The sequence below is a fragment of the Neovison vison genome, chromosome 5 (assembly GCF_020171115.1).
Source record: "Neovison vison isolate M4711 chromosome 5, ASM_NN_V1, whole genome shotgun sequence".
Lineage (NCBI taxonomy): Eukaryota > Metazoa > Chordata > Mammalia > Carnivora > Mustelidae > Neogale > Neogale vison.
In genome coordinates, this window is record NC_058095.1 from 27,737,171 (window position 1) to 27,764,997 (window position 27,827).

General features: G+C 37.7%; 1 protein-coding gene and 2 non-coding genes across 5 annotated transcripts in view; all 3 read left to right on the forward strand.

Annotated features, from left to right (window-relative positions):
* The window catches only part of SSH2 (slingshot protein phosphatase 2), a 258,906-nt gene that overhangs the window by 198,573 nt on the left and 32,506 nt on the right, over positions 1 to 27,827 (forward strand). For all 3 annotated transcript variants that reach the window (XM_044248234.1, XM_044248233.1, XM_044248232.1), the window contains 7 exons: positions 1,966 to 2,030; positions 10,575 to 10,696; positions 15,755 to 15,823; positions 16,605 to 16,670; positions 20,703 to 20,897; positions 24,388 to 24,481; positions 24,618 to 24,746. In XM_044248234.1, coding sequence (XP_044104169.1) covers positions 1,966 to 2,030; positions 10,575 to 10,696; positions 15,755 to 15,823; positions 16,605 to 16,670; positions 20,703 to 20,897; positions 24,388 to 24,481; positions 24,618 to 24,746 — 740 coding nt within the window. The remainder of the gene's footprint in view (positions 1 to 1,965; positions 2,031 to 10,574; positions 10,697 to 15,754; positions 15,824 to 16,604; positions 16,671 to 20,702; positions 20,898 to 24,387; positions 24,482 to 24,617; positions 24,747 to 27,827) is intronic.
* On the forward strand, positions 5,400 to 5,476 carry LOC122908139. The gene has a single exon (XR_006384918.1). It is a non-coding gene; the product is annotated as a small nucleolar RNA U2-19 (small nucleolar RNA).
* On the forward strand, positions 6,051 to 6,112 carry LOC122908138. The gene has a single exon (XR_006384917.1). It is a non-coding gene; the product is annotated as a small nucleolar RNA U2-30 (small nucleolar RNA).

The following is a 27,827-nucleotide window of genomic DNA, read 5'->3' on the forward strand; positions in this document are numbered from 1 at the left end:
TTAATTTTTAAAAAGCCTCAGCTGCTTAACTCAGTTATAATGTATAACTTAAGTCACTCTTCATTGTTTATACCTAACACTCTGTCTTCCCACACTTGTTCTTTTTTATTTGTTTTTTTACAATTTTATTGAGATATAATTCACATACCATATAATTCACCTAATTTACCCATTTAAAGTTTGCACTCATCGTTGGGTTTTGTTGTTTGTTTCTTTGTTTTTCATATGTATAGAGTTGTACAACCATCACTGTAACTTTAGAACATTTTCATCACCCCACAGAAGAAACTCACTTATCCGTTAGCAGTCATTCCCTATATCTTCCACCCTCCCTGCCAGTCCTAAGCAACCACTAATTTATTTTCTCTGTCTATAGATTTGCCCATTCTGGGTGTTCCATATAAGTGGAATTATATAAATGATCTTTTGAGACAGGCTCTTTTTATTTAGCACAATGCTTTCAAGGGTCATTTACATTATAGTATGTGTCAGTACTTCATTCCTTTTTATGACCAAATAATATTCTAGTGTATAGATATGCCACATTTTATTTTTCCACTCACCAGTTGATAGACATCTGAGTTGTTTCCAATTTTTGGCTGTTACGAATAATGCTGCTGTGAATCTTTATGTATACGTTCTTGTGTAAACATATGTCTTCATTTCTCTTGGTTTTATACCTATGAGCCAATACTGGTTCTTACAAATGAGACTTACATTGTGTCTGTGGGTTTGAAATGTGCTAGAACAGACCTGATCAAACATGATGATTCGCCTTTTTAATTTTGCAAGTTGAAAGATTCTGCAGTAATGGAATTGGTCAGAAGCCAGCATTGAACTGGAGATGGGGGTTGGGGGAGGCAAGAAAACTATTCTTTAAGAGAAGAAAAGGGTTGGGGGAAAGGAGAGGCTTTCAGACTTGCTGACCTTTTAAACAAGTACCTGTTCGCTAACCTGCTTTTCTTTCTTCCTGCCCCTTACCACTTCTTGCACATAATAGTATTTCATCTCACAGTTAACAGTTGAAGTTACGTGGAGGAAGATTTTGTATGTAGATTTCAAGACGAGTATGAGAACAGGTTCCACTGGCATCTGTGATCAGGTGGCTATGTCAGTCACTATAGACTGTTAAAGAGCTGGACCTGGGTGGGCATGAATGAAGTTTTTTGTTCTCGGATTATCATCATTTATAACAGTACGTTATCTAATTATCTTCTACTAGCCAAAGCCCCAGGTTTTCTAGTATAGAATAAGGAGTATGAGAAAATCTATAATACTTTAATACAAAAAAATTCAATTTAGTTTTGGGGAATGTGTAGAAACACGTATGTATTCAAATAATGGTTGGCCACATTAAAGGACCTAACATTAGGTTCAGTGGAATATTTATTTCTTGGGACCTGCTATATTTAATGAGAGTACTCTTTCTTGAAAATCAGCCACTAATATGGAAATCATTGTAAACCACTGACATTATTCTAAGGGGAATCTAAAAATCTTCTTAGGTTAAGTGCAACTGAAGATTTACAGAAATAAGAATGGCAAAATAGTTAGCTTTTTTTAAAGTTGGAGGTAATTCTAAACCCATTCATCACACTTTTCAGGATTCCCTCCTTGCTGCTTTGGTGGGCCTGAAAGCACAGCCCAACACATCTCACCTTTGCTTTCATCAATATCCACGATAGTACAAAACTGATACTGGTTTCAAGTGTATCTTGCACTGGACAAACGTAAAGCAAATTTTAATGTAGTATAGGCTAAAAGTGAATGTATAGAGATGCAGTCTACCATTCTGTCTTTCCACTTAAAGTTAATAATTGTATTAAGACACTTAATTTCTGTGTCTAATTATAGTCGTTCAGTGACCCAGAACTTTCTTTTATACTGGTTAGTAATGTAGAAGGAATCCTTTCTATTAGCATTACAATGCAGAATAATTATTTTTTGTTTCATAAATTTCACCAGGTGATCTTCAACAGCATCTCCAAGCAATGTTCATATTACTCCGCCCAGAAGATAACATCAGGCTGGTAAGTTAGTGTTATCATTGTAAGTCTTACTCAAAAGACTGTCTAAGATGGCAAACATTAAGCAGTCATTATTATGTCGCAACAGAGTGCTGGGAGCTATGTGGAACAAAAAAGGATTACATGTCCGCACCATCCAAGAGCTTAGAATGTCACTGGGAATATGAACTAATGTGAAATTATGTGAAATAATTTGATGATTCAAGGCTGTTGATAAGCACCAGTTTGTAGGTTACTGACCATAACAACAACTGAAGTTCAGAAGAAAGAATACTCGCAGACTTGCCCTAGTTAGAAAGGTTTTCTGTATACAGTAGAGCTTGAGCTGGGTCTTAAAAGATGATGAAATTAGATTGGCAGAAAGAAGGAAGTCCGTCCTTCTACATGAGGGCCTGACTGAGGCAAAAACACATGTAAAGTTGGACAAGGAGAGAGTAAAAGGGCCAGGGGTTTGTGCGGGTCTCAGAGAAAGGAGACCTGGGCCTAGGCTTTTGCTACTCATGTGATGTTGGACAAATTGCTTAGTTTGTCTGAGCCTGCTTTCTCATCTCCTCTCTACGTCTCACAGTTGAGAGGATCAGCTGAACCTGAAAGCATATTGAAGAGTATAAAATGCTGCCCAAATCTGGGGATTATTGTTACTATAAGGAAGATAAGATACCAGAAAACAGGGCATTTAAATAGGGATTTAATGCTCCAAACTAGAGGACTCAAAATGGCAGATATATTTTATTTGGACCACAGTGGTATTGTTTTTCACTCCAAGCCAGAATTTTAAAGTTGAATGATTTCACATAAAAATCCACACTTGGAGCTTGTCTTCAAAAATCTAAAACTCCGGCAACACTGGGACCTTGTGCTCGCCTGATAAAACTTGCTAGATCCAAAGGGACAGGCATGGGTATGGCCTGGGTTCTTAACTTACCATAATCTGCATATATTCTATTGTCTCCTAGCCTTTAAAGCCAAGTGTCTCCATTTGTCATCATTTTTTCACTGTTACTTTTCTTATAGTAGAAAATTTAATTAAAATAGGAAAACAAAGATGGTATGAGTATGTTTCTTTATGAAAAGTGAAGAGCATTTCTACCCATTTAATAGTCATATGGCCTACTATACTCATTTATATTCCCTATCTGACCCTCTATATTATTAATAGTTGGAGGTAGTACCTTTACCTGTTCAGTAAACAGTAGTGTGAAACATTACAAGGTTTGGAGCAATGAATTATGTGGAATAGCTACAGTATTTAAGAGAGGGGCACCTGGCTTTCTCAGTCAGTAGAGTAGAGTATCTCTGCATTGTGAGTTTGAGGCCCACATTGGGTATAGAGATTACTAAAAAAGAAAGAAAGAAAAGAAAAAAAAAAAAGAGCAAGAGAGAGATTCTTCAGAAGCTAATACAGAATAGTGGGGAGGAAGAAACCACCTTAAGTCATGGAGATCTGCTAGGTAGTTATTGCAGTCATCTAACCATGTGGTGATCGGCTCTTCTAGGTTGGGGTGGTAACTTGGAAACTGGGTTTCTGTCGGCATGTTAAATTCAAATGGTTGATCTCTATGCTCTGGACAGGAAGAGAAATAAAAAGTAGAATACAATAATGACTGTAAAAAATTGATCAGGTCTCTGAATTCTGTGGTAATTAACTGCTTTTTCATTCACTTAATCATTCTGGGTTCAAATTCTGTCATTTTTTTTCTCTCAAATGCTGCCTCTATCATCATCTTAAAATGGCCACAAATTTTTGTTGAGTGAGAAACAGCCTTTGAAATTTAAAGAACATGAAATAAGAAATCCTTACATAATTATTTTATATCCTAATTTGAGAATCACATCATACATTTATGTAAATCTTGTCTATACTTTTATATATGTCTATCTTAAACACTTCTTTGTAAGTGAACAAAGGTGGTGTACAGTTCTTAAAGCATTCACATTCTCACGCAGGGATACTCAAACCTTAGAGTACATCAGAATCACCTGCAGAGCTTTGTTGAACTCCCCCCACCCTTTGCTGGATTCCACCCAGTGTTTGATTTGGGGAGGTGGAGGGATCAATTATTTGCATTTTTAACAAGTTTTCCAGCCATGTTGATGCTGCTGATCCAGGAGTTGTGCTTTGAGAACACCTCCTCTAAAACCCATAGTAATGGTCACTTGCACACACTTAATGTCCGTCAGATCCATGTATATAGTTTCCCCAAAATTGTGTGGTTTTGTAGAGTTCAAGTCGATGTCTGTCATCACTTTATCATTTTCTCCTTGATAACCTTCTGGAATTTAGATTGCACTTCTAAACATTAAAATAATTTTAACCACAGGAGAGCATTAAGGAAGCAGTTCGGGAAGGCAGAGTTGGCAATTAACTTTTTTTCTTGCCCTGCTAAAATATGCAACTTCAACCTCTTTACATTTATAAAATATAAATTCAGAAAATGTAACTGATGCCTCTGAATTAATTCAGTTTAAATGACAAGCCATTCTACAGTTGTTTTGAATTGTTACAAACACATAGTCATTATGTTTCAGATTATTGAGTGAGTCATCTTCAAGAAAATGAGTGAATACATTGTGTGACTTTGGACAAATTAGCACTTTTCTAACTGAAAGGAGCATTTGTAGACTCAAAGCAAGGCCTTTTGTTTTGAGTTAAATTTGGAATGCTAAAATTCTCATCCTGGGGCCTGTACATAAGGTTAAAAGTTTGATAGTCAACTGAAAGTCCTGCCCTTGTTTTTTTAATAACCCAACAACAGATAGTGGCACCAAATCCCACATTTTGCTTTAGCATTGAAAATAAAACTAAACCATTTTTTCCTCTAGGGAAGCTTTGCATTCCAAATACATGCATTAATACTTAATACAAGCATTAAGTTCAGTACTTAGGAAAACTGTAGCTGGTAAAATGAAGACCATGGTTTTTTAGTTACTCTTGCACATTACCAAAGACCCATTTAATAAAAAAAAAAAAAAAGACTGGGATATAAAAAAACTTTCCTAACATTTGAAGTAACTTTTATATTCTTAATTAGCGTTAAGGTGCTGAAAAGATACAAGGAGATGTTTTTTGTGTACTTTGCAGGAGAGTTTAAGAAAATAAGGGCTTTTTTGGCTTTGTTTTTTATGGTATGTTGATGTTTTCCCAAAGTGAAAATGAGTATTTTTTCTAAATATAACATTTTTTAAAATCCTACAATACAGGAAGGTGTAAGGAAGAAAGTAAAAATCACTTTGTATCCTATATTCTGAGAAAATCATTCTTAGCAATTTGGATAAGCATCCTTCCAGTCTTTCCTGTGTGCATGTGTATGTGTGTGTGTGTGTGTGTATAAGGGTATGTCAGATATTCTGACCTCTGCTCTTACTAAAGTGGATCAGTGATTAAAATAGCCAAATTTGAGTATCAGAAGACCTACTAGTCTCCCTGATTGATCTCTGTATTTCTGAGAAGGAAAAGTATAAAATTATTTAAAACAAGACTTGGGGAGCCTTGGGTGGCTCACTGTTTAAGCAGCTGACTCTTGATTTCGGCTAGGGTTGTGATCTCCAGGTTACAGGATTGAGCCCTGCATCAGGCTCCACACTCAGTGTGGAGTCCGCTTGTCCTTTTCCCTCTGCTTCTCCCCCAACTCATGCTCTCTCTCAAATAAATAAATTAAATCCTTAAAACAATAAGACCTATGTCTGGGGGGTGAGGAGGGGTGTTTGTGTGTTTTTAAAAAGTGGATGGGGCGCCTGGGTGGCTCAGTGGGTTAGGCCACTGCCTTCGGCTCAGGTCATGATCTCAGGGTCCTGGGATCGAGTCCCGCATCAGGCTCTCTGTTCAGCAGGGAGCCTGCTTCCCTTCCTCTCTCTCTGCCTGCCTCTCTACCTACTTGTGATCTCTCTCTGTCAAATAAATAAATAAAATCTTTTTTAAAAATTAAAAAATTAAAAATAAAATAAAAAGTGGATAACTGAGGACTTGCCTGTGGATGAATGAAATTGGAGGAAATGTGTGCATATGAAAGGCTAATCAGTTTTGAACAATGATGAAAAGGTTTTACTACTGACCTTTATAACTATGAAGGTTTCTACTGAGCTCAGAATTGAGTGAAGAAAAGAGTATATGTCAGCACCTTTTTTTTAAACATGAATGAGATAAAAATATAAATGCTGACTTATAACCAGCTTTCTTCATACTTTATTTTGAATATCTTTCCATGTCAACAAGTAAATCTGTTTTTAATGGTAACGCAGAATATAATCCAAGAGATTTTTTAACTTAAGAATATCATAGAGATAATGATCTCTCTCTGTCAAATAAATAAATAAAATTTAAAAAAAAGAATATCATAGAGATAAACAAACAAAAAAACAAAAAAAAATAGAATCCTGAGACTCCCTCAAGCTCTATTGCTTTTGAAAACAGTGTTCTTTAGTTTATTAGTGTCACATCTGAAGTCTGTTTTAATTTTAGATAATGACTTTGCTTTGTTCTTTTGGCTAGAATTTAATATTTACATACTTTTGAAACCTTTCTCTCTGATGGATGGGGTGAGCTGCCTGTCTAGACATTGGGACTTTGTAATGTGGCTTCCTTAAGGATAAACATTGCATGCAGTAGCATGATGTAAGACTTGGTGAAAAGAAATTAAAGGCAAAGGTGCAGTATAAGCTTAAGGAGTAGGATTTCTTGATGTTGGATGATGCTGAGGACAGAAGTTATTTTATCAGGCGGTGCTTGTGGACTGCTTGTAATCAGATTATAAGCATCTAAATTAGTTACTGAGAAAAGTTTTGTGTGTTTTTTGTTTTACGATTTTATTTATTTATTTGACAGAGATCACAAGTAGGCAGAGAGGCAGGCAGGGGTAGGGTAGGGAGCAGGCTCCCCACTGAGCAGAGAGCCTGATGCGGGACTCAATCCCAGGACCCTGGGATCATGACCTGTGGTGAAGGCAGAGGCTTTAACCCACTGAGGCACCCAGGTGCCCCTGGTAGAAGTTTTAACATCATTCTTTAGTAGATGAGCTTTGCAAACAGGTTGGGTTCTTACCAGAAATAAAGCAGAGGCATCAGACTTCTCAGACCTCTCAGTCCTTAGATTGCTGAGTGGAGTCTACCTGACACTTGTAATAGGATCCAAATTTAAGCATTTGAAATTGGAATAATTTTCTCAGTTGCTATTGTTGCGAAGCTTCAAAATTCAAAATATTATTTTGGATGGATAAGTAGAATAAACTTCATTGGTATCCTTTTCAGTGAGAACTGGAGTTGTCAGAGGCACCTGAATTATTGTCTTATTTCAGTCATCTATTCCAAATTCTCCAAAATTTGGAGACTGAGGAAACACTGGAATTGCTGCCAATTCTAATATTAGGGTATTATGTACAAACTGCCATTTTAAATTACATTTCTCTGATTAACTTCATGAATTAAATTAGATTATTAGATTTTATCAGTCTTTTTCCTAGTGGAGGAATAGGAGATAAACCTCTAACCCAGGAGGGTGCTAGGTTTTTCTTTATGTTATGGCTCTTAAAATTTTAATTTCATAACCTTGAATCTTGAAGCCTGAAAGAAAATTTGAAACCTCAGGTCCATCCTCAGCGTTGCTGAATTTGTTCATTCGTTCATTCGTTCTTCCTTCCTTCCCTCCCCTCTTTCTTTTAAAGATTTTTTTTTTTTGAGAGAGAGAGAGAGAGATTGAGAGAGAGAGCGTGAGAGAGAGAATGAGAGAGAGAGTGTGCACATGAGCAGGGGAGGTGCAGAGCAAGAAACAGACTCCCTGCTGAGTAGGGAGCCCCATGCAGGACTTGATCCCGGGAGTCCAGGATGCTGACCTAAGTGGAAGGCTAATTGACTGAGCCACCCAGGTGCCCCTGCAGAGTTTTTTCTATAAGAAATTTCATCTCGGGGTGCCTGGGTGGCTCAGTGGTTTAAAGCCTCTGCCTTCGGCTCAGGTCATGATTCCAGGGTCCTGGGATCGAGCCCTACATCGGGCTCTCTGCTTAGCAGGGAACCTGCTTCCACTTCTCTCTCTGCCTGCCTCTCTGCCTACTTGTGATCTCTGTCTGTCAAATAAATAAAATAAAATCTTTAAAAAAAAAAAAAAGAAAGAAATTTCATCTCAACCTTCTTTAGGATATAGGTATTGAGGATTACTGTCATAACTTTTGACCCCCTGATTAAAGCTCCACTTCCTTTTAGTAAGGATTAATTGAGGCACCTAGCTGACTCCATTGGTAAAGCATGAAACCCTTGATCTCAGGGTTGGAAATTGAAGCCCTACTCTGGATGTAAAGACTACTTAAAAATAAGATCCTAGGGACGCCTGGGTGGCTCAGTTGGTTAGGCAGCTGCCTTCGGCTCAGGTCATGATCCCAGCATCCTGGGATCGAATCCCACATCGGGCTCCTTGCTCAGCAGGGAGCCTGCTTCTCCCTCTGCCTCTGCCTGCTCTCTGTCTGCCTGTGCTCGCTCTCTCTCCCTCTCTCTCTGACAAATAAATAAATAAAATCTTAAAAAAAAAAAAAAAAAGATCCTAAAAAGAAAGAAAAAAAGAATTAGCAATTACAAAGTTTTCTCTCTAGAGGTCCATGATCAAGTCCCAGGGCCTCTAAGTGCCTTGCTTCAATATAAGAAGCTTGGAATTGAAGAAATCCAAGGTGCACTTATTACTCAGTCCTAAATCAGTGTAAATGACTGGGGCCTTTCCCATTAGGTTTGGGGTCTGAAATTATGATGATATTAATAAGCAAAGGAAGATACAATGTTTGACATGCTCTTGATATTATGAGTAAATAAACACCTCACTTTTTAAAAAGAGACAACTAGTGTTTACCCTGAATATCCCAAAGAAATGCTTGCTGCCCACCTGCTAACTTAGCCAAATAACTTGTATGATGGGTAATATATGTAGAGGTTATTTCTTTTTCCCTTTTATCAGTTTTAGCTTAGCCAACCAGTTGCCACTATTTGGTGTAGAAGCTGTATATAAATTATCAGGAGCAGAGTTCAGCTGTTCCAATTCCATTGTATTTGAGCCTTGACAGAGAATAAAAGAGCCTCTAACATATTCAGGAAACTGAACAGTTAGCTCAGAGCTTGTTGAGGCAAGCCCAAGTTTAGATATGTAATAATATCTGAGATTTGATTATAAAAAATTCTAGTTCAGTATGTGCTATGGTGAGTGCTGTGAAATGTGTAAGCCTGTTGATTCACAGACCTGTACCCCTGGGGCAAATAATACATTATATGTTAATAAAAATAATTTTTAAAAATTCTAGTTCACTTGCACTGGGTTTCTGATTAATATTTTATTTTTTTATTTTTTTTAAAGATTTTATTTATTTATTTGACAGACAGAGATCACAAGTAGGCTGAGAGGCAGGCAGAGAGAGAGAGAGGAGGAAGCAGGCTCCCTGCTGAGCAGAGAGCCTGATGTGGGGCTCGATCCCAGGACCCTGGGATCATGACCTGAGCCAAAGGCAGAGGCTTTAACCCACTGAGCCATCCAGGCACCCCTGATTAATAATTTAATTCCTAGAATCAGAGAGTCCATGCTCTCTTCCATTCCTCCTTATGTGCATTTACTGCTATCCATAGCTGTATCCATAATGTTCATTTAGCCCATCCCACTAGGGTTAGACCTTCATCCATTTAATATTAGTTTTTCTTAGAGTCTCACAAATGAATTTGGTTTGAAATGCTCCATTACTTTATGGAACATAAAGTTAGTAATACAGCTCTCTACGTGTGTACTTGAAATCAGAATGGTCAGCATTACATTCTTGTTTTATCAGCTTCTATTAGAAACAAGCTTTAAAGTAGCCAATTGTACTTTTTGTGCTTCCCTAGCTTTTCCTAGGAGTATCAGAATAGAAACAAAAAGATAGCCACAACAGTCTCACCTCTGCCTTGCTAAATGGCTCACTTAAGCTGTGTGACTGCGTCTCATTTTCTCTTCGCCTGGCTACTTTGGGATTAGTGACAGAATTGAGGGAGAGGAGACTCTGAGAAGCACTGAAAGAATACCAATTAGAAATTACTGTCAGGGGGCACCTGGGTGGCTCAGATCTTCTGCCTTTGGCTTGAGTTGTGATCCTGGGGTTTCGGGATCGAGCCCCACATCAGGCTCCCTGCTCAGCAGGAAGCCTGCTTCTCCCTCTCCCACTTCCTCTACTTGTGCTCTTTCTCTTGCTGTGTCTTTCTCTGTCAAATACATAAATAAAATCTTAAAAAAAAAAAATGCCCTGGTAGTTGCTATTATTATGAATTATGCTAGTAGCCAATATTTGTTGAACTTTTACTATATGACAAGCACTGTGCTATGTAAACATACACTATTTCATATGATTCTTATAATCCAGTGGGATAGGTATGATTGTATCTCCCTCTAATTAATTTAGTAACTTACTGAAGGCTTCATAGTTAATACATGAGATGGAATTAGAATTTAAGTCTTCCTGAGCATGCTTTAAGACGCTGATGTAAAAAGAGGTTGAATGATCTAAAGCTGACCTTCTACATTTCCTAATACATCTGTTGTCTTTTAATTTCCAGGCTGTAAGACTAGAAAGTACTTACCAGAACAGAACACGCTATATGGTAGTGGTTTCAACCAATGGTAGACAAGACACTGAAGAAAGCATCGTCCTGGGAATGGATTTCTCTTCTAATGACAGGTATGGTACCACAAAAGGAAGGATGAGAAAACTCCTTTTATTTTTTTTTTTAAAAGATGTCATTTATTTATTTGACAGAGAGAGATCACAGTAGACAGAGAGGCAGGCAGAGAGAGAGAGAGAGAGGGAAGCAGGCTCCCTGCAGGGAGCCTGATGCGGGACTCGATCCCAGGACCCTGAGATCCAGGACCCGACGGCAGCGGCTTAACCCACTGAGCCACCCAAGTGCCCCAGAGAAAACTCCTTTTAAATAACTATTCCAGTTGCCTTTTGAATTACTACAAAAACATGTTATGCTATTCTACTCTTAAAGTTCAATGCCTAAAACCAGGGAGCACAAGTAAGATACAAGACTGTTTCTTAGTCATACAGTCTTGAAAGATGAAAATGATCAATAAATGTCTTTGGTTCCTAATTTATCACTATTCCTTACCTTCCTCTCATCCTTAGATGGTAATGAATATCAATGATTTAAATTGTTTAAATATAAATGATTTAAACTTATATCTCCAGAAATAAAAAGCTGCCTTATCTATGTAGTTAACTTTATTTTAAGAAGTAATAATTCACTTTGCTGATTCTAGGGCACGTACCCTTTGTGATAGTGTACCAGTAGATTTTGGGCTCAAAGAGAGCCCACTTTAGCTCTAATCTCTTGCATTTATTCATGGCCTTACACCTTGGCTTTTACGAAATGTTTTGCTTCCTTTTTCCTTCTTCTGTGTTCAAAGGGCTGGGTGGGAGGGAATTGATTTTTTTAACTCAGAACAGAACCTTTTATACTCCTGCACCTTTGGCTTTAGCAGCACTTTGCATCCCATAATTAAGGGTATCATACCACACTCAGAACCTGGCTCTTTTGTGTGCCTAAAGTTTATTGCTCTCCTTTTTTATTTTCCCACTTCTTCTGGAGAAACCTTGGGAAGACTATGGGATGTGGCTAAGCAGATCTTTGCACTCTAAATAATAAGCTGCAGGAAATCCTGCCAGATGTCTCAAAGCATTTGACTTCCTGGTTTGAAACTAGAATGGAACTGTGGAGTAGTAGCTAGCAGTATGACCCAGGCCTGGGAGAATTTAACCACAAAGAAGAGACTAGGAATGATTCTAATTGTCATGATGTTGGGAGGAAAAGAATCACACTGTCATTAGGTTTCCCAAACAAGTGTTTACCTAAGCTTGTATAGTCAACCTGAAAATTATTTGCGGTTTCACAAGGATCACAAGGCCAGAGTTGTTAGTTACCTTGTATAACTCTTACAGCCTTTAATTGTATGTTCTGAAATTGTACAGGCTTGTAAACCATATTTAGGTTTTCTCCTGCATGGATTTAACCTCTGGTGTTGGCTAAGCAATAGACATTTCAGTAAGCATTTATCCTTTAAGAGCACCTATCTTGCCTATATTCATTAGTATTTTAAGGCCTCTGATTTAGATTTTTATCTCTTTAGATCTACGCTGTCCCATTCAGTAACACCACATGGTGACTATTTGAAGAAGTTAAAATTAAACAAAATTTAATTTCAGTTCCTCAATCACAACTAACCGCATTTCAAGTACTCTAGCTATATGGGACTCGTGGCTACATTAATGGACAGTACATATATAGAACATTTCCATCATTGCAGAAAGTTCAGTTGGACAGTGCTACTCTATATCCTATTTCCTTTGGTTTTTCCTGACTCCTCCCTTGGAAACCCCATAAAACAGGAACAGGGACTGCTTGGAAACTTCACTTGAGCCTTCTCCTAGAGATACAAAGCAACAACTTCAGATTCTTCTGACCCAGTGTATAAGAAATCTGATGTGTACTCTTACCTCTTTCACTTTGTTGTAAACATTCCCAGAAATCATAAAGAATGTTTACTAATATGGGTGCTCAATAAATTATCCTCAGTGAACTGTTTCTGTCTTCGGTAATGGTCCTGCCTGAATCATATCTAACAAATGAAAATTTTATTTTATGGAAGACAAAAATGTGATGTGAAAAGCTATAGAAACTAGTTTCCATTCTGTTTGGTGAACTTAGTATTATGAATTCCCATCGATCTTCTGTGAATGAGCTCCTAGGATAGTTAGGAAAAGTGCTGCCCTCACCAGAATACTGGCGCTCACATAATCTAGTATCATTTCTAGCTCAACTGTTTTTGAAAGAGTTTGTATCATTTTATATCTGAGAATATAAAAAGTTGATGTTTCAAAACAGTACTAAGCCAAAGTAGAAGCCAGATTGTTTATGACGTTTCTTCCCAAATAGTTATCAAGATATGATACACAAGTTCATTTAGCCTTTTTATAGTATTTTTAAGTATTGTGTTATATTTCAATAATAATTTTTTAGTATTGTGTTATATTTTGAGTAATAAATTTTTAAATATACAATGTAACCTTGGTATTGCACTGAATATATTTCACTGCACAAATTGCACTGAATATATTTCAAATCATAAAATAATATTTTTGTGGTGGTGCTTTATAATTTTTCTTTGTACCCCCAACACCTTGAAATGTCTGGTACATGTAGGTGCTCAATAAATATTTGTTGTCTGGGATGAGTCTCTACTAAAATAAGTACCTATACTTTAAAGGAGAAAAATCTCATGAAACTCAAGGTAAATTAGATAAAAATTATAGGTGTGCCTAATTCAGGCCTCTTTTTCCTGTTGTGTGAAAAAGCTACTCAATGTAAAGAAGCCTGAACTGAGTATAAGCTGAACATGTGATGTATGGTTCCTGTATATTGCTGTCACTTGTCAGCTTGAACTGGGATCTTATCACAAGCTCACAGCTCACATTCTTTTGGACCGTCTGTATTTTCTTCTGTAGTTACTTAATTTCAAGATTTGTCACCAGGCTATAAACCCTTCATATTTATACCCAAACTATACTTGTTGCTAGGAACCTAGCTAAGCACACACTTTAAAAAAAAGAAAGAAAGAAAGGAAAGGAAAGGAAGAAAAAGGAACTACTCTGAAAATAACCCCACTCCATTTTGGGAAGCCATCTTCGAAACAAGTTTTCCTTGTGCTTACCTCATGTACTCAACAAAAATAATGGTGGAGCTGTCTTCCTCTTGGATTCTTGCATGATAGCTCTGCATCTGGAATTCAGGCCCAGCCTTCCAATGTGGATAACGTGTTGCAATCTTGATTTGATTCTCTTGAGTTCTGGACTCTCTGGTGGAGCACACAGTGTTCGATGTTGAGTAACACAGGCCAGCGAGTACAGTGCAAAGCATTAGACACAGCCCACCTAGGGAACAGCCTTCGTTAGCCCTGCAGTGACTTCAGTAGCAAAAGCTTGATATTCCTCATGCTGTTTTCTTTTCTTTCTTTTTTTTTTTTAAAGATTTATTTTATTTATTTATTTGACAGACAGAGATCACAAGTCAGCGAGAGGCAGGCAGAGAGAGAGGAGGAAGCAGGCTTCCCTCAGAGCAGAGAGCCTGATGCGGGGCTGGTCCCAGGACCCTGGGATCATGACCTGAGCTGAAGGCAGCGGCTTAATCCACTGAGCCACCCAGGCACCCCCCTCATGCTGTTTTCAATGCATTTTCATGATGTCCCTCCCCCTCCCTGTACCCCAAGTCAGTTCTAGTTGTATTAGAGCACTCAAAAAAAAAAAAAAAAAATTCATATTCAACATTTGTTTTAAATGACAACACATTCATATGTATTGTTTCACTTTAAAATATTTATGATATCCCTATGAAAGTGGTTTTGTTAACTGCGTTTTAAGATGAAGAAATTAAGGATAAGAGAGGGTAAATAACTTTTCAAAAGGAATTGAAATAGTGAAGAGGATCAAATCCAGATATTTTGACAAAGTATAACTGCCCAATAAGTGGTAGTTATTATATGTTTGGTTCTATTATATACATTTCTTATTGTGTTATGTAATTTAATCTTCAGAAACATTCCAGTCAAGATAGTATTTTTTTTTTAAGGTTTTATTTATTTGACAGAGAGACACAGCCAGAGAGGGAACACAAGCAGGGAGAGTGGGAGAGAGAGAAGCAGACTTCCCGCCCAGAGGGAGCCTGAGGCAGGGCTTGATCCCAGGACCCTAGGATCATAACCTGAGCTGAAGGCAGAGGCTAAACAACTGTGCCACCCAAGAGCCCCTTATTTAGTTTTAAGATTTTTTTTTTTTATTTTTATTTTTTAAGACAGGCAGAGAGAGAGGAGGAAGCAGGCTCCCCGCTGAGCAGAGAGCCTGATGCGGGTCTTAATCCCAGAACCCTGGGATCACAACCTGAGCTGAAGGCAGAGGCTTTAACCCACTGAGCCATTCAGGCGCCCCCTTACTCGGTTTATAAATAGGGAAACTGGAGCACAAAGCAATTAAATACTTTGCCTAAAATTATATAGTTAGTGCCCGAACCCAGGTTCCAGAGCCCATCTGATTCCAGAGCCTGTGCACTCAATCATACTTTGTTGTTCTACCTCCCATGTCTGAGGTTCCTTCTACTATACAATGCTGCTTTTCTGGATACATTGGCAAGGAGAGAGTGTCAGAGCCTTTGGAAGACTGAGTGGAAAGGGAAAATGGTTAATGGCAGCCTTAAGGAGAGAAAGTGGCAGGGGTCTGGGGTAGATTACAGTTGTCCAGAGGGGTGGTGTGATAGACACTATTTCCCAATTGGTGTTCAATAAATATACATAAACCTCAGAGGTCTTTAGCAACCAGCAATAGTTCTTGGCATTAGAAATTATTTTTGGAGTTGAGTAGGATGCTGTGACCTTGGGGTGAAACCTGCCAATCACAAGTCAGTAGCAGTCACTTGGATTTTTTAGACAGTGGCCATTTTTGAGATAGCAATACAAGGAGCTCAGTCAGTAAGTTTTCTTTATTAATTGCATAAGGACCTGACTAACCACCTGTCTGATACAGCTACAGAGCACATTCATTAGACTGATAGTTATATGATAGAAATTCCTTCATTCTAACGTGCCAGAATTTAAAGTTTAGGGCTTTATCTTTGTGCTGAAAGAGTTAATCAAAAACTGCTTCCTATAATAGCAGGAATTAACCTTTGGACTATTTCTTCTCTTGCAGTAGCACTTGTACCATGGGCTTAGTCCTGCCCCTCTGGAGTGACACCCTAATTCATTTGGATGGTGATGGGTAAGAGCTTTCCCTTTTTATTCTCCTTATAAAAGGCCAAGGAGTGGGGTTCCATCTTAGTGCCCATTCATTAAGCTCAGTGGGAGGCCCATTGTGCCCAAGTAAACTGTCATGTCAGCAACTCAGTGAGTCTTGTTTTGTAAAGTGGAGTTAAAAATACAACTTGCCAGGGCCTCTCACTTCTCTTCTTCTAGGCTGACTACGGTAAGAATCCAAACAAAGAAAAACTAGTTTGTTGGCTCACTCTTTAATCTGAGCATGTGGGACTGTTGCAATGCTCTCCCAGAGGATGATATGTTCTGTTTCAAATAACCTTGTGCCGCCTCTGCCAGCTGTCAGCCTACAGTATAACCCCTTTCTTGTGCCAATTCCTTCCAGTGACCCTCCACCCCCACCTCCTGGTGTTTTTAGAATGTGTCCCCAAGAGGCCAAGATGTTTGCTCCAGTTTATAAAACCAGGGTCAGGTTTGCTAAGAACCCACAAGACTTCCAAACAGAAATATATAGCAGAACAGTTTGTCTGCAACTACAGCTGGGAAACTATATAATTCCCTAACTCCAGTGTGGGAGTCCATTCATTTTGCTTGGTAGATAAAATCAGACAATTTGTTGAAGCTTTTCAGTCAAGCCCTATACTCTTAACTTCTGCATGAAGTGTCTGATGATTTCTTCTATTGAGCCAGCAGTTGCTAGTCTGAGAAATAACCTTGAAAACTCAGAAATGAAGTAACCTATTCTCATTTGTGGATTTTTATCTCATTCTTTTTTTTTTTTTCTTTAGTGGGTTCAGTGTATCAACGGATAACAGAGTGCACATATTCAAACCTGTATCTGTACAGGCAATGTGGTAAGAGGACTTTTAATGTCTCTATGAAAGGTTTTTTTCCTATGAAAGTTTTAAATATATTATTGGGGCAATATTTTGTGAGTAGTAGTATTTGAAATAGTACAGTTCTCTATGAAAATGCTGTATGACCTCTTTATATTTTTAAGATTTTGTGTGATCTGTTTGTGTGGCCTTCATAGTTAAAGAAGTCCTGGGAGTTCAAATTATTTCAAATATCATAGTGGAAGACCTTAAGCCTTGGTGAACAGTGAGATTCAGAGGTGTTCTTAGACTCTGGAGGATATTAATGAATCAAATTGCTGGCTGGAACAATTTTATAGGGACACATTGACTAAGGTAGCCCCAGTCTAGAGCCAAATCTAGAACATCATACTATTACAGTGCATTAGTGTTCAATTTCTTAGGGTAATCAGGGATATTATTGATAGATAAGTTTCCGTTAAAATTGCTGATGACTGTTTGCAAGACTGCATAATGCAAATAAAGCCTAAACATTATAGATATTAATAATCATGAGCTGGTGTGCTAACACTTTGTGGCTACTTAACTATGTGTCAGATATTGTGCATTACATGGATTATATCTAATCATTACACCAACTCCCTCAAAATAATATTATTAGCTCCTTATCAGTGATGAGAAAGCTAAAGTTTTGGAAAGGTTACATACCAGGCCCGAGAGCATCTTTTCCATTTAGGCAGAATAGACTCTTATTCTCTTACTCTAAATTATCTAGAAAAATGATTTAATATAACTGGGGAATGGTGTGACTCTAAGATTCAGAGTCTATCCCTGAATTAAGGATTTGAATTTCAGTTTCTCATTCAGTTGCCTGTTCTGTGGTAGAAGTCCTCATGAGGAGCAGAATGGACAGAACAAAGCCAAACAGGAATAAAGGAGCCTGAAAAAGAGACTCCAGGGAGCTCATTTGCCCTTGAATAATAACCTTGATAGGCTTGAGGTGGGTGCCTCATAAAACAGAGTCAACTGAAATTAAGAATCTTACCATTTCATACAGTAATTGAGGTGGAAGAGTTACAGGTCATGTGTTTAAACCAGATTTTTAGATTTAGGGCACATTCTACAGATAAATAAAAGTTTTCTCATGGAAAACTTTTACCTTCCTTGACTAAGGCTCCTTTAAATGTAACTGACATGTCTATTCCCAAGTACCAAGTAAAACCAAACAGCCTAAGTCCCATAAATGACAGTGTTTTCTCTTACATTTTGAGGAAGAGTACAAAGCATCTTCTTAATTCTTAAGACAATGAAGGAAGATTCAAGTAATAAACTGGTTCAATCTTTGATGTTCCAAAGCAAACTGACTAGTCCTACTTCTGTTAGCTTAGCTTATTCAGAATAAACTTTGGTGGGTACCATCTGGAAAGCAATGAACTTAAAGTCACAGGAAAAAAGATGATCTATGGATCAAAGTGGCATTTAGGCCAGGTGTTTCCTTCACAGGAAGGTAGTTACTGTAGCCTCCAACTCCTATATGCAGCTGAAGTATCTGAGGTAGCTAAGCCTTGAGTGTATTTTAGGGATCTTGCCCCAGACACATGGGGCATATGCTTTTGAAGCAGTTTTCCCGGCTGAAGACAACATGCACTATCCTCTACATTGCACTTAGCTGGACCTTACCTTTAAATCTATGTAATGAAACTGAAATTCACAGAGAATTCTCTGAGAATTTGATAAACTTCTCTGAGAATTTAGCTCACTTTGAGTAATAGAAGGCATCTTAAAAGAATCTACAACTTTATTTTTTTTCTTAAGGAAAAATGTTTCCCTGATAGAAATGGACTGAAATGTTTTTCCATTATCAGATTGCTAATTATCTTATGTTTTAATTTACATTATACGGGTTGACAAGGACTCAAGGAACAGACATTGTCATTTGCAGGTGGTGGTAGAATAAACTGGAACAACCTTTCTTGAGAATAATTTGCTAATATGCTTTACCATTTTGCATGCCCTTTTGACCCAGTAATTTTAGTTCTGAGAATTTATCCTAAGGTAATAATTGTGGATATGTGCAGAATTTTTACCTATAAGAATGTTTGTCATTCTTGGGACGCCTGGGTGGCTCAGTTGGTTAAGCAGCTGCCTTCGGCTCAGGTCATGATCCCAGCGTCCTGGGATCGAGTCCCACGTCGGGCTCCTTGCTCGGCGGGGAGCCTGCTTCTCCCTCTGCCTCTGCCTGCCTCTCTGTCTGCCTGTGCTCACTCTCTCTCCCTCTCTCTCTGACAAATAAATAAATAAAATCTTTAAAAAAAAAAAAAGAAAGAATGTTTGTCAGTCTTGTAATAATAGCAAAAAATGGAGAACAATTTAAATATCTGAAAAACAGGAATTAGTTAAATTATGGAACTGTTAAAATAATCTAGTTGAAGAATATTGACATAGATGTTGACAAGAAGATGTAAACTAAAATCAAGTTTAAAATGTATGTAGAGGGGGACCAGGATAGCTTAGTTGTTTGGGCGTCCAACTCTTGATTTCGGCTCAGGTCATGATCTCAGGGTTGTGAGATCAAGTCCTGTGTCAGTCTCTGCACCCAGTGGGGAGTCTGCTTGAGAGTCTCTCTCTCCCTCTGCCACTGCCCTGCTCTCACTCTCTAAAATAAATAAATAAAGATTTTTTTTTTAAAGATTTTATTTATTTATTTGACAGATGGAGATCACAAGTAGGCAGAGAGGCAGGCAGAGAGAGAGAGGAGGAAGCAGGCTCCCTGCTGAGCAGAGAGCCCAATTCAGGGCTCGATCCCAGGACCCTGGGATCATGACCTGAGCCGAAGGCAGAGGCTTTAACCCGCTGAGCCACCCAGGCGCCCCAATAAATAAATCTTTTCAAGAAAGAAATAAAATGTATATGTAAAATATGGTCATATCTTTATTATAGATCTATGCATAGACAAAAAGACTGGGAAAATCTCTACTAAAACTTTAACAGTAGTTATTTCTCAATGGTAAGACTACAGAATATTTCTGCCTTTTACGTAAGGTCCCTAAATTTCCTAAAGTTAGTATGGATCATCTTTGTTACCGGGGGGCGGGAATTAAACAGTATTTTTCAAAGAAAGATGTAAATGGATTGTAAATGGAATTCTCTCATAATATCCTCTTCCTGTAGGAAAGAGCCTTTAACTTTTAGCTAATAAGACATTTCATTTAACAAATAGTGACTGTGCTCCAACTCTGAACTAGGCATTCTTAATAGGCACTTCAGATACATCCATAAACAAAATGTAGAATGATCCTTGCTCTTATGTAACTAATTTCCTAACATTTCTGGCTTTAGCTTTTCCCAAGTATATAACTAAAAAGGTTCTTCTCAAATAAAAAAAAGAAAAGCAAAAAAAAAAGGGGGGGGGGAAGGAGGTACTTTCAGTTTTGTTTACCCTTCTTGGGTTCCTGAGTTCATGGTCAGAGATTTAATTAGTATAACCAGAGCTATTCTTAGAAAGTGGCTCAAGTATATGAATAAATGGTTTAAGGAGACTGGGAGACTAAAGCAGCAAGAATGATAAATGTCATTAGATTAGTACTTTGGGGGCATGAAAGGACATGTCCTCAAGGCTTAGGGACATCTATCTATGTGATCTTTGTGGACCCTCTAAGAATCATAGGAAATATACACTGTAAGATGATTCTGTGTCAAGGGAAACAAATATTTATATAGTAAATGGTTGAGATCTTTAGTTCTGTAGTGATACAACATACCCACAGCATGGTTTCAACTACAGAATCATGAGCTCCAGAGGTACCCAGACCTATTTTTCACTAGTGGGTTGTCAGTTCTCCTGCCATTGTCTACCCCCATCCCTAATAATGCATCAGCAAGAAGTGTCTAGCCAATTGCTATGAATAGGTAATATAATCAGAATCAGAGAACCTTAAACTCCAGGGAATAGATTCTCTAGAGGCCAAATTCTCTAAGATTTAAAAATTGAAAGAGTTTTGGGTACACATGGATTATTGGCTTTTTGATGTCTCCAGTTCTACAGTGCTCATTTCCCAGCGTATCTTTCAGGTCTGCACTACAGAGTTTACACAAGGCTTGTGAAGTGGCCAGAATGCATAACTACTACCCAGGCAGCCTGTTTCTCACCTGGGTGAGTTATTACGAGAGCCACATCAACTCAGATCAGTCATCAGTCAATGAATGGAATGCTATGCAGGATGTGCAGTCCCACCGGCCTGACTCTCCAGCTCTCTTCACAGACATGTAAGTCAGCTAACTCAGGATCACTGAAGTGTTCTCTGTTATATCCTAGGAGGTTGTAAGCAACATGTTCCTCCCTAATCTCTCTCTTGGAGAATTAATCTTATCCAGTGATATTAGTCAATGTCTGCACTACACATCTGCCACACAAAGAACCCTATTCTTTCTGTTGTCTGCAAAGGCCTAAGGAGTTTCACTCCTGGGCACAATGGAATCTCCATAGTAAAGAATTGCTATACCATAAAATCCCATTCAGATTCCACCAATTTGACATTTGAGTTTAAAGGGAGTTAGGCTGAAGTCTGCCTTTGCATTATTTGTGAAAGAAGCATTTGGTAAGCAAATTAATGACAAAGAAGCTTTTTTGTTTTGTTTCATTTTAAGATTCTATTTTTAAGTAATCACTACACCCAATGTGGGGCTCAAACTTAAAACCCCAAGATCAAGGGTCACATGCTCTACTGACTAAGCCAGCCAAGCACCCTGACATATAGAGAAACTTTTAAAGGGATGTTTCCAATAATTAAACAAGATGTTTCCAGTCAATTTAAAAGACTGTCTAGGATAGATACTATGCCAATTTTAAACTGATTTCTATTCACATATTTTTAAAAAATAATTTATAATTCAAGTCTTTGACTCAGCCCCACCATTGCCTTGTTGGGTGTTTGTCAGTGAGATTTTATTAAATCTCACTGTGAGTTGGATAAAGGCCTGAGGTGGAGTTGATGTTTTTTCCTTTTTAGGTCTATGTGTTGAAATTTATGTGACTATTTTCGAAATTAATCAGGATGTTTATTTCTCCCTGAATTGATCTTTCTACACTTCCAAGGTATTCTATAGCTGGGAAAGAAGAGAAGCTACTTACTATCTGACCATACAAACCTTCACCTTCAGATTCCTAAATGGATACCAGAACAGTTCACGGGTTTTTTTGGTTTTGTTTTGTGTTGTTTTTTTTTTTTTTAAGAAAATGCTTAGTTTGGATAATAGTGTAAACTTATTTTTACTAAAAAAGGTGAAATTTCCAAGAATTGTGTGAACAGAGCAAGCAAAAAAGCAGTGGAAGCTTTTTGCATGGGGTGTTACTGATACTAAGGCCTCCTTTTCATTAGCCTTTAGTCCTTTGAAGATCCCACAGTAAAAGATAAGGATCAGTCTGGCTTTCAGAATCTTGGGAAATGTTACTGAGTTCATGCTTTATAGCTGGTTGATGGGTATCAAAGAAATGGGTGTCTCATCTGGCTCAAAAATGGACATTCTAAAACAGATTTACATGAGACATAGAAACCCTTCTTTTCATTTCTCATGATTTTGTTAAAGAAAATTTGGATATTACATCAGAAAGAAAGAAAAGGAAAGAAAATTGGCTATAATCTGTCTCTATCCCCAGGCAAAAAGAGTGATGTAAAGAGTAGTCCCTGGCGCATAGTAGAAGCTCATTAAATGTTACCTCTTAGTATGGACCATATAACCCGGATTTTAAGATACATTTACTAACCAAATGTCTGTCACAGAAAAACTGAAAAGCTGTAGGTCATAATATTATAATATTATCATAAAATAATAATATCATAAAATGATAATCTCTGATCCAGGGATTTTCAGTGACTTTGTTTTTCTTTGTGTTTTTACATATTTTCCGGATTTTTGTCTAGTGAAACTGAGCAAGAAAGTGTATTTTTATTGTAATGTTTTTTACATTCCTTCCTCCTCCCTAAATTGACTAGAAAAGCCTAAAAAACAATGCTGAGCATACAGGGACAATGTGTGCCAAAATGGATTTAAGTACTCTACTGCAAATAAAGTTTGTATTTTGAAATACAAGGAAGGGGAAGAGGGAACATATGTGTATAGTGCCTCCAGTGTATGTCAAATATTATGTCAAGCATTTCATACATGATACCTCATTTAATCCTCATAAGAACCTCATGAGGCAGATATGATTATTATGAGGCAATGTGATTTTTATCCTAATTTTATAGAAAGGGAAACCCACTCAGAGAAGGGAAGAAATTTGTTCAGGGTCATACCACTGGGAAGTAGCAGGACTGTGATTAAAACCCAGGTGTGTCTGCTCCCAAACCACTCTGTCCCAGAGAAGCATTGTGAAAGATTAAGAGAAAGATTGCTAACTAGGAAATCTAACTCATGCACATGGGTGGTAAAATTTGTTTCTATCAGTATTTTTTATTGGAAGAACGATATGTATCACTTTCTGTCACTAGCTATGTCTAGGAAAAATGGTGAGGAGCGTGATTAAGATCCTGTCAAGACAGGGATGCCTTGGCAGATAGGGAAAAGGCACAGGCATTATCTGTATTCTGCAGGGCTCATGAGAAACTATGAGCCCAAGTGGTGGGGAGCCCCAAGGTTGTGAGGTCAGAGCAGCCATCTTTGGAGATTACTGAAGCTATTTTTGCAGCCAGTGATAAGGTGGTAGGCAGCAAGGGCAGGCAGGATGCCTGAAGGCTTAGTCCATTTCCATCTCCAAATAAGGAGGTGCAGAGCAGATACCTTTCTTGAGTAGGTAAGAGGGAAAGATGAGACAGAAAGTCCTTTTTGTCAGCCTCACTCAAATTCTACATAATATGAAATAGTGCTTTTAGAGAGAAGCATCCAGTTACAATGAACCAATACCTTTCTAGTAATTGGAGAGTCGACTTCATAGTTTAATTTCTATTAAAGTTCCAAGGGTAATTTTATTTTTAAGAGTCAGAAGATTAAGGGAAGCAACATAATCCTGCAGGTAGAGTGTTAGGCTGGGCTGAGAATGCTGGTTCTCCTGCCAGTGTATGTGATCTTTGGCATGTCATTTAACCTTTCAGCTGTTTATTTCCTTTATCTGTAAAATGGGGATAACAGTTTCACAGAGATGTTATGAGAGCTTTTATGAAAAGAAACACATTTTAGATGAAAGTACTCTGGGTAGTTAATCCTTAAAAACCCATTTTGGAGTGAATTTGCCTCAATGAAGAAGGCAGAAATCGTTCTTTTGTCTTTCCTGTCTCCTAGAACGATAGTAATGAATGGTCAACATTCAGTGGCATATTAAGCTACTGAAGACGCAGTTCCATCAGTGGGTCATACCACTGTTCTACTCAGCTTGGTATTCTAGCTCCACGAGTGGTCAGGGATACTTGATGAAACAGTATGGCTGTGATTCTGCGTTAAAGTGGTATACACAGTAGTATAACTTTTTGTCTTTATTCCTTCATAGATACATGTGGATATATTTTAAGGGATTTTAGACATGTACATCCTCTTCAAGTAATAATTTCTACACATTGACATTCTATGCATTGTGAAAAGAAACTTTTTTAAGTATTTTTTTTCTTTTGCTTTTGCTTTTGCTTTTTTTGCCATGCCCCCAGAATATAAATGTTTGAGAGTAATAGAGGGAAGGTCTGCCAATTTGGAAGCATAATCAAATGGCACATGAATTAGCCTAGTCAAATTCCTGCCTAAGAAAAATCACCATTTCTCTCCTCAGACCAACTGAACGTGAGCGAACAGAGAGATTAATTAAAACCAAATTAAGGGAGATAATGATGCAGAAGGATTTGGAGAATATCACATCCAAAGAGGTAAGAGACCTTGAGTTCTCCCTGTTCCAAGGCTAGGAGTGTGGAATAACAGTAGGTATGGGGTTCGAAATCACGAGTGATTGAAAGCACAGAGATACTTTTCAGAGATTAGTAAAACATGTCCTCCTTGTTTCAGATACGAACTGAGTTGGAAATGCAAATGGTGTGCAACTTACGAGAATTCAAGGAATTTATAGATAATGAAATGATAGTGATCCTTGGTCAAATGGATAGCCCTACCCAGATATTTGAGCACGTTTTCTTGGTAAGTCTTAGAGCCACTCACAGTGCTGTGCCGAATCTAGTCCATACCAGCTCTGGAGGAGCAACTGTTAAATTTTAGTATATTTAAAATTAAATGTAACTTAAAAACAAAGGTAGTAAGTATTCAAACCTCATCACTTCCTAATTTTTTACTACATTTAACTGTTATCTGTGCTCTTAGGTTATTCACATGTATTATATGGTGGAAATGTTAGATAGTGGTGTGCTTCTGCTCATATCTTCCCAATTCCTCATTTGGTGATGTCAAGCTGGTAGATTAAAATTGACTAGTGGGAAAATTTACACCAAGGAAGTAGGCAAATGCTACAAATCAGGTCCTTCCCCTCTACCATGGATTGTTAAATATCTCATCTGTTCTTCATGACAGTCAAAAGTCAAAAACAGACCAGTTCACAATAGTTTGTTGGGTTTTTTTTTAAGATTTTATTTATTTATTTATTTGACAATGAGAAACAGAGATTACAAGTAGGCAGAGAGGCAGGCAGAGAGAAAGGAGGAAACAGGCTCCCTGCTGAGCAGAGAGCTCAATGCAGAGCAAAGCTCCATTCCAGGACCCTGAGATCATGACCCAATCGGAAGGCAGAGGCTTAACCCACTGAGCCACCTAGGCACCTCCGCAATAATTGTATACAGTGTATACAAATAGAATGATACTTTGAGGTCATTCTTTCAGATTTGCCAAATTTGCCTTAAGTCTTATATATCTGAGTAGAGTAGGTAGGAACTACTTATGAATGAGAGACTGTTGGACTTTTAAACATTTGGAACTTTATAGCTAGCTACATTTTGAGTCCCCCAAATATTTTTGTGTTTGCTAAAATTTCAGTGACTTAAAATTGTTCTTCATGGTTTCCGAACATTCAGTGACCTGAAATTAGCTCAGGGACACCTTTCTAACAAATGGATTAGGAAAGCTTCTAAAATCCCATTTTTCTCCCAAATATTAAAGACTTAGTTTCCATCTGTACATGGTAGTGGGAATAAGGTTAAAAAGGATAATTAAAATCAGTGGGAATGTCAGAACTTTGTTTTGCTTCCACTTCCCACACACTTTAACCAAAAATGCTAACAAGGAAATAAATTGATTGGTTTGAATTTCGCTTCCTTTCTCTGGTGAGGACATTTGTGAAATGATAAGAAGCTGAGAAACAGGAAACAAGAGGAATAAATACACAGGAACTGACTAAATTGGATCATCTTACCCCTGAATATTCAAGAGTTTGTATCACCAGGCAGTCAGATTTCATGCCATTGAAGGCTTGTGCCCTGAATTAACTTTGTGACAGTCTCGAGTATGTGTACTTGCACAGTGATTCATAGCGCTCTATAACTATGAAATTACTCATGAAAAGCCGTGAGCTGGAAAGGGAACTTTTTTTCCATTACTTTAACTTCACCAATGTGTTTTGCCGTTTCTGGGTGTAGATCATAATGCAAAACTATCATTGACCTTCCCATTTGTAAAGCACTTGGCTTCGTTGTCTTTTGCGTCTACCTCCACGAGGGTTCAAGTATTCCCTGCTGGTGTATTGTTGGAAAGAATTTTTTGTGTTATCTATAGAAAACTTATGAGTCATTCATTCAAATGGACCCTGCCCCCAACTGTGTCTGTGTTACATGACTAATTTTTATGAAGGGCAAGTGCCTGTAGCCAAAAATAGCTCATGTTAGAAAATGATCAGAGCTATAAACTCGGAAGTCACTTTTGCATTAGCTTGTATTTTAACACCAAGAAGATGTGGACATGATGAATATTAAATACAGTTACTGTCAGACTGTTCAATCTGTTTAATTTTAATTACTTCCCTGTGTCTCTAGTACCACCCCCCTCAAGAACTACCTTCTTTGTTTCTCCCAAAATGATATAATTTAGAACATATAGAGAAATTTTAGTGGTACTCTTAGCAGAAAAAATAGTCCGCTTCTCCCCAGATTAGTCTCTAATCAACGACAAATTAATTTGAGTATTTGTACCAGTATATCCACCCTAATATTTCATAATTGTTGGCATAGTCTTCTCTCTTGGCTTTTTTACTTATTACAAAAATAATTCATGTTCATTATAGAAAGCTTAGACAATTTAATTTTTTTAGTGAGCTACATGAGGTCCATTCCTTTCTATTTATTTTTTGATTGAAGCATAATTAACATACAATGTTATATTAGTTCCAGGTGTGCAACATAACGATTCAACAATTTTATACATTACTCAGTGCTCACCACAGTAAGTGTAGTCACCATCTGTCAGCATACAATGTTATCACAACATTATTGACTATATTCCCTATCCTGTATGCTTCCATCTCTGTAATTTATTAATTTTATGACTGGAAGCTTGTAACTCTTAATCCCCCCCACCCAGCTTTCCTCTGGCAGCCACCAATTTGTTCTCTGTATAGAGTCAGGTTTTACTTGTTGATTTTTTATATTTCACCTATAAGTGAAATGATATGGTATTTTTCTTTCTCTGACCTATTTCACTTAGCATGATTCTTGGCATATTCTTCTGTGTTGGGTTATTTATTACAAAAATAATTCATGTTCATTGTAGAAAGCTTAGTTTCAAAAGACGGTAACATTTAATCGTCAGCAAAAGAGATAAACAGTGACACCTTTTGTTATATAATATTCCAGTCTTACTTTTTTAACATGTGCGTCTATATTTTTGAAAAAGGGAAATCCTACTCCGCTTCAGATATAATTCTCTTTTTTAGAGAATGGATATGTTCTTTCCATTGTGAATGTTTTTCTTATTTGGGAAAAACTTGCAAACTGGAGAATTCTGAAATTTAACTCTTATCCAACAAAGTGAGTGCATGAACACTTCTTCATCAATGGCTTCCCCCTTTGTTTGCACCACCATATCCTATATCCAAACCCCTATCTCTTCCCTCTGTGAGTCTGTGCTCTGCTGGCTTTCCTAGCAATTGACACGGAAAAAGAGGTCTTATTCAAGCTGCAAACAGTGATGTTAATTTTCTGCAAAGTCATTTCATCTTGTGCGTAGCTGCCATGCCTGGAGTGCAAGCAGATTGTGTGAAGGGAGGCAGCAGGATTTTTC